Source organism: Polyodon spathula, chromosome 21 (assembly GCF_017654505.1).
Source record: "Polyodon spathula isolate WHYD16114869_AA chromosome 21, ASM1765450v1, whole genome shotgun sequence".
NCBI classification, from domain to species: Eukaryota; Metazoa; Chordata; class Actinopteri; order Acipenseriformes; family Polyodontidae; genus Polyodon; species Polyodon spathula.
In genome coordinates this window covers 217,476-224,916 of record NC_054554.1, presented here as the reverse complement: position 1 = coordinate 224,916, position 7,441 = coordinate 217,476, and the positions used below count along the sequence as shown (strand labels likewise).

At 40.3% G+C, this 7,441-nt stretch overlaps 1 protein-coding gene across 1 annotated transcript; it reads left to right on the top strand.

The window, feature by feature from the left end:
- The first annotated feature begins 447 nt into the window (after nucleotides 1-447).
- LOC121296138 (cerebellin-1-like) lies at nucleotides 448-6,181 on the top strand. Its single transcript, XM_041221379.1, has 3 exons — nucleotides 448-2,568; nucleotides 3,182-3,301; nucleotides 5,193-6,181. The coding sequence occupies exons 1-3, from the start codon at nucleotides 2,317-2,319 to the stop codon at nucleotides 5,388-5,390; spliced, it is 570 nt and encodes a 189-aa protein (XP_041077313.1). The 5' UTR covers nucleotides 448-2,316; the 3' UTR covers nucleotides 5,391-6,181.
- The last annotated feature ends 1,260 nt before the right edge of the window (nucleotides 6,182-7,441 follow it).

Genomic DNA, 7,441 nt, shown 5'->3' with positions numbered 1-7,441 from the left:
AGGACTTGAAAGACTGAGCGACGAGGAAACGCTGCAAGAACACAATCTATTTTTGCCTAAAACAATGAATCAGCGGGAGGGGGGCAGGCCGGCGGGGGGAGGCCCCTGGGGACGGGCCCCCTGTACGGGGACCAGACATGATTGAAGTCTAAACATCTTAGAAGGAGTTGACCGTTAATCCGAACCAATACTTTACGCGCAGTACAGAAACCAGGACCAGAAGACATTTCTTCACACAGGGAGTGGTGAGTGTTTGGTACAGGCTACCTAGTCGCGTTGTTGAGGCAGAAACACTTGGATCCTTTATATGTTTTTTTTTCCTTTATATCCTTTATTAAGGATCAACTTGACCACGTTCTAAGATCAATTAGCTGCTAGGATCCTAACGCGCTTAGATGGGCCGAATGGTGTCTTTTGTTCCTATGTGTTCTTATGTATTCAGGATATTGCTGACAACGGAGCTGTTCAGCACATGTGGTGCTGAAGTGGCTGGGTCTATCGGAAGAAGTATCGCAACTTTATAGGGATAATCTTTTATTGTGCAAGCTATACTGTAAAATGTCTGTCAGATTTAATTGACATAGTTAGCAATATGCCTTTGTCATACAATCATTGTTACAGATGGGTACAAGAAAGTCTTAGGAAATTACGCAAACACGCTTATTAAATCAGGCGATGATAGATTTGAAAGTAATTAAATAGGGGCAAGATGTGCAAATACGCGATTAATAATGAGAGCTAATGGCAATATCTGTACTAGCTGGAATCCACGTCGATTGATCCCAAACACATGTCTCTGTCCTTTTGATTTGGTTCAAATGTCAACCCTGTATTTTTTTTTAAATTTGAATTATATCCACAATTATCAAAAGATAATCTTATTTTAGTGTATATTCTCAGAGATAAAATTTAGACCCGCCGTACGCCGGCTGGAATATTTATTTTGAAATCTTATTTCATCACTGAAGTCAAATGTCATACTGTAGAACAGAAGTATCAAACGTTATCTCAGACCTCCGGCTGCGGGTACCCGTAGTGACACATACACAATATTTGATTTAATACGCGTGTTCGACGTGGGCTGGGGGTTTGTTTTTAATTTAGTTTTGTAGACATAACGATATTGCTCCGGCGAGTCTATTTGCACAGAGCTAGCAAGCTGTGGTGGTTCTATCAGCTCTACAAAGTCTGAGCGAAGCAAAGCTTTGTTGCTTATTCTGTACGAGTTTTAATGAGCTGTTCATCTTATTGTATTTCAGCCTGATATGTCTTCCAAGCCATTTGTTTTCTAAAATGTAATTATTTAATTGACCCTAAGCCCACCCACCCCCGTTTAAAACTTCCGCATTGTTTAACCAAACAATGTAATCTAAATTAATGTCAGAGGTCCATTTCCTTGGTTATGCAATCGCTCTATTTAGTGTCCTCCGCAAACCTCTTTCAAACAATACATTTTTCTCTTGAGGTAGTTTGTATAACGAAGCCCGTCGTTTTGGATCCGTTTATTTAAAGTTGTGGTGAGGACTCTTCGCAGTTCTTGATTGCAGTCCTGTGCGTCTTTTTAAACTTTACTTCACAAGCTCTCAAAGGTCTCAATGAAGACACTTTTCTTGAAATCAAAACTGCTACAACGATCAGCCTTCTCCCAGACACAAGGTACACAGTTTACTTTCAGCCCCGAAAAAGATGCTTTCGACTGCGGACTCTCATGATCTGAGCTTCGGCTCCAGCGTTAATCTGGGGCTCGACATCTATCCACCTGTAACACGCTTATAAATAAAACCTGCGCTCGTCACACGTAGGAGGCGGGTTGGCAGGCGATTGGAAATGTGGAAGTGTTCTAATCTTTGATTGGGGCCGTGGGGAGCTGATGAAAATGAATGAGGCGGGAGCAGCGGAAAGCTCGCCTTTGTGTTTCTCTTCTAATATCTCACATATCAATAATTCAGAGCGGCACCAGACGGACACTGCGCTATGTATTCAGCTGTGTATCGACTAGCCAGGGGCCGCTTTCTACAATTCAGGGGTCATTTCACTCAGCCTTAAAGTAGGACAAGAAGCCGAGAGACGCAAGCAAGCCAGCAAGCAAGCGCGCACAAGGGGCAAGGAAAATCACAAAGAGCCCCCACTCACAAAACTAAACCGGAGCGTATAAATAAAGGATATCAAGACATAGATTAAGAAGAAACAAACAACAACAACAACAATAGATCTATTCACATCTGGATTTGATAAAGAGAAAAGGAGCTGTTTCGGTGAGTCTAGAAGTGGGTTACTGCACTCTGTTGAAAGCTGCAGACCGAAGAAGCAGCTGTCATGCTGGTGCTTTTCCTGAGCGTGGTGTGGCTAGTTGGGCTAGTGTGCGGCCAGAATGAAACCGAACCCATAGTCCTGGAGGGGAAATGCCTGGTGGTTTGCGATTCTAATCCCACCTCGGACACAACAGGGACGGCTCTGGGCATTTCAGTGCGGTCGGGCAATGCCAAGGTAGCGTTTTCCTCCGTTCGGAGCACGAACCACGAACCCTCAGAAATGAGTAACCGAACTATGGTCATCTACTTCGACCAGGTAAATAATGAAGGTGAAAAGCGTGCCGCTCAAAGCATGTTTAATAAATCTCATGGACTGGGATTCGAAGACAGCGCTTAGCACCGGGTGTCCGTCCATGTAGAGTTATTAAATTACTTCAACTGAGGCGACGGCAAGTGTGCCGGGTGAGGAGATGCATGACAAGTGGATTAATGGTGTTTTAGCGAAATCAGGGCTTGAATGGATTCTGTGCATCATTTATCAACGCAAAATACATGTTTTGTTTATTATTATTCTATATTTTTTGATACACATTACAAAAAAAAACCAAAAAAAAATGTCTCTTAGAGAGCAAAGAACCCGCCAATGCGTGCTTCTCATGACATTGTGTTGTGTGCATTTCTAACTTTCAAGATACTTAAACAATTTGGTCAAATGCCACTGCGCGAAAGGAAAGAGCTGCATGCGAATAAATACCGTCAACGACTGATTTCGAGAAGATGATACAGTACTTCTCCGTTTTGCATACATGTCTTTTTTTCCACGGGTTCCGATTCTTTCTGAAAGCTGGTGTCTTCGATCGTTGTTGTTTCTGTAGAGCGAGCTACTTGTTCTTGATTGTTCTAACAGTCTTCCCATCTTCTCCCTACAGGTACTCGTGAACGTTGGGGACAATTTTGACACGGAGAGAAGCACTTTCATCGCTCCGCGAAAAGGAATTTACAGTTTCAATTTTCACGTGGTCAAAGTGTATAACAGACAGACGATCCAGGTCAGAAAACTTTTTGCTTTATTCCGTAAAAAAGACGAATTTAACACACACACACACACACACATATTATTATATATATATATATATATATATATATATATATATATATATATATATATATATATATATATATATATATATATATATATATAATCACTTATAAGTTAATAGTAGGTACTTTGGCGCATAGTGATTTATGAATGGGTCTTGAGAGTTTTTTATCATGGAAAATGGTGATTAAATTGAAAGTTTAAATTACAGTAATGTTAAGCGATTGTTTGACAGTGTCTGTGACCTTATAGATCAAAGCACCCGCATCACTCTCATTACTGCCGCGTTTCTATTGGTGTAGGCCTAACCTCCAGTTCACAGAGCACTGCGGTGTTAACAAATACTTCCTTTCTTAATTGCTTACATAACTGCAGCACCCAAATAATGTGCTGCGGTTACTCATTTTTGTTTAATAGGCCCAATTGGAAACTAAAACAATAATGACCAGTATGCTTTTTACATGCCTGGATAATTGCAGTCGAAGTTAGCATATTAACATTTGTCACACTAACGGCTAGTTTCAGACTCTGATTAGCACCAATCTCAGAATACCTCATGTTAATTTAAATAGATTTGTCCAAGATTATTGCTAATCAGACTGTGTAAAACTAGCCGTGAATTCTATTTACCAGGTACAGAGCATTAACTAATAAATCCCCAATCTTCCTCAATATAAATCCCCAATCTTCCTCAATATAAATCCCCAATCTTCCTCAATATAAATTCCCAGTCTGATGACTAACGCCTGCTTTTTTTTTTTTTTTTTTTTTTTTTTTTAGTACAGCTGGAGAGCCCTGTCCAGGGGCACTGCATGCATAATGACAATTTAATGAATCTTTTTATACATTTCATGCCAACGTTTTTTAAGTTAGGGGATTTGATTATATTAGATTTGAATAGCTGCGTAAAAAGTTTACATTGAAGCAGACAGATATCAAGCATGTGTCTATATTTTACACTGCAAGATGTGGTGCCTCTTTGTGGTTATTCACTTTCCCTATGTTAATCGCAGATAGGCCATGCCTAAAGTCTCCACTACAGTGATGAATACTGGTAGAAAAGTTAAACTGTGTAATTCCCACCTGCTTATAATGATTGTGTTGAGCTAGTCCCTTGAGAGACTGCAATATGTAGGTTTGACTGGTGGATTTGGTGTACATTCCATTGTATTTATCAGTACTGTATGAGATAGTTTTGTTTGTATATAACAGCACTTCATCTCTCACACTGTGTGAAAGGGCGTTTGTTTGCCGTACTCCTCATCTTTACACCCCCTCGATCGTACCCCTCATCTTTGCATCCCCCTGATTGTACCCCTCATCTTTACACCCCCTCGATCGTACCCCTCATCTTTACACCCCCCTCGATCGTACTCCTCATCTTTACACCCCCTTGATCGTACCCCTCATCTTTACATCCCCCTCGATCGTACCCCTCATCTTTCATCCCCCTAATTGTACCCCTCATCTTTGCACCCCCTAATTGTACCCCTCATCTTTGCACCCCCTAATTGTACCCCTCATCTTTGCACCCTCAATTGTACCCTTATCTTTGCACCCCCCGATCGTACCCCTCATCTTTGCACCCCCTAATTGTACCCCTCATCTTTGCACCCTCAATCGTACCCCTAATCTTTGCACCCCCCGATCGTACCCCTCATTTTTGCACCCCCCCCATCCAATCTGCGACCCTTTAAATCCAGACTGCTTTGACAGAGCTTTCTTAGCTTAATGTCTGCACTTGCTATAGTTGTACAGCGCTATGAGGTGGCATTGTATCAATATGGGCTTTATTGTATTGATCAGTCCTGTGTAACAGCCTTGTGTTCTGGGCCCTGCAGGTGAGCCTCATGCTGAACGGATGGGCCATGATCTCAGCATTCGCCGGGGACCAGGATGTCACCAGAGAGGCCGCCAGCAATGGGGTTCTGCTCCAGATGGAGAAAGGAGACCGAGTGTATCTCAAACTGGAGAGAGGAAACCTAATGGGAGGCTGGAAATACTCCACGTTCTCAGGATTCCTCGTCTTCCCCATCTAAACAGGATTGAAAACACACAGACGCTGGGAAGCCAGGAAAAAACAGAAAACAAAAAACACACACAAGGGGTAGGAATGATGAGTGAATGAACGGCTCTCAGATGCAGCTGCTTGTAACTCTGGACAAAAAACTGTTTTACTTCCAATATTTAAAGAGGCAAAGCCCTTCGTAATCTTCGTCTGTATACGTCTGCTTTGAGGAATGTTTCTAGCGTTTTGCAGTCAGAGAGCCGAATAGAAGGAGAAAAATTAAATAATTGGTGAATTACACATCATTTTTATTTTATCATTTTTATGTTTATATGTCAACTTGTCTGTTGAAATCTTTATTACCTCATTTTTTATTTTTACCGTATTTGTTTTTTTTAAATCCCTATTTCATTATCTGTTACGTTGCCCACATACATTTTAATCACAAATGCTTACATTTCTTTTTGGGGATTTTATTTTACATTACTCCTACATTTATCACACGAGAAAGAGTAAGAAAAAAAAACAATGGAGATAATCTTGCTGTGTACTAATCTATAAGAATCCTAAACTGTATATATGATGTAACCTCTTACTAGCCGAGCTGGTTAAGTAGCTGTATTTCAGTATTTCTATGTAATTCTCAGTGATTGTCGAGTATCAGGCTGCTATACTTTTCGATGCTTCTTGTTTTGTTTCAGTCAGATGTGGCAAAACTTAAACAGCAGAAACTATAATGGAATTTTATTATAACTCTGTAAATATATGTGTGAATATTTTAAAAATATTTTTTTTCTTTGCTTTAATTCAATAAACTTTAAATGGTGCTTTTATTTTTCTTAACCAGACACGGTGTCTGCCTATCATCTTTAGGTGTAAAACAAAAAACAAACCACTTGACTAACGGCTAGAAGCATTTTCTACATAAGCTGTGTTTCAGGGAGTCAGCAAGAACGCACCATCAAAGAGCCCTTTTACCAATTCGCTTCTGTCATCCAGGCTGGCGCACCTTTAAAATCACCTCAGAGCACTAGCTCAAGTTTTTTATGATGAGGAATCTGCATTATTGGGGGATCTCAGTCATAACCGCTGCGGTGAAGAATTTAATGAGCTCCCTAGGGGGACATTAATACTTGCATAATAAGCAAACCTCTGCTTTTTATTCAAAGACTGGGATTTTTTCCCCGGCAATAATTTAATAAAGCAGGTGGGGATTTGGCCATAATGATACTTCAAGGTGCGAATGATAACAAAGGGACTTGTTCATGTAGATTTCAAGGCTGACAGGGTTTCACTACATGAGTATTTTAATGAGCTAACCAAGCACCTTAATTGCTAAAAACAAAATACCAAAAAAAAGAACAGACTGTGGAACTAGGTCATATTTTGGCAATTAAATAATTGGCTTAAATGAAATCAAAATGAAACTGACATCACCACATTCACTTTGGATAGCATTTCACAGCGACGACTACGATTTTAATGGATCTTAGCACTGTAGTGTACAGGTTTATGTTACACTACATCTAACAGATGCAAGATATTTAGGATTGCAAGCTTACTTAAACACCACAGTTGGAAGCTCAGCTGTATACAAAATCAATAGATGTGGAACACCTTCTGCATAATCTTTTTAAGTCACGCAGTGTATGTGCAGGTTATTTTAGACGGAAGCAACAATCAGAAGTTGTTTGTCAGCTGATAAACATAAACACTGTACAGTAGATTTATGCTAAAATCCTATAGAAAAAAAACAAAATGTCTGATTAGATTTCCATAGCAGACTGGCTATCCAATTTAGTGATTTATTAAAACTTCTGTAACCAGGATAGCTCCTTTAGAATCCATCTCAACAGTGCAAGACATTCATGAGCATCAGATTAAAACAAAGGCAGGTTTAAAAAGCAGTAAAACAATCCAGCCCATGAGACAGGAGAGAGCAGCTTCTCTGCTATCAAATGCTGGCTGCCTCCTCTTTTTTTGGCCCCCTGTTAGGTATCCACTCCCTTGTGTTTGAGGAACCTTCCAGAGGACGTGCTCATTAATATCTTCATGCTGTTTATTCATCTGCTGTCGCAGGTC

Coding starts and splice junctions, on each gene's coding strand:
- LOC121296138 (XM_041221379.1), top strand. CDS start 2,317: ATGCTGGTGCTTTTCCTGAGCGTGGTGTGGCTAGTTGGGCTAGTGTGC. Junction 2,569..3,181: donor TGGTCATCTACTTCGACCAG/GTAAATAATGAA, acceptor TTCTCCCTACAG/GTACTCGTGAACGTTGGGGA. Junction 3,302..5,192: donor ATAACAGACAGACGATCCAG/GTCAGAAAACTT, acceptor TGGGCCCTGCAG/GTGAGCCTCATGCTGAACGG.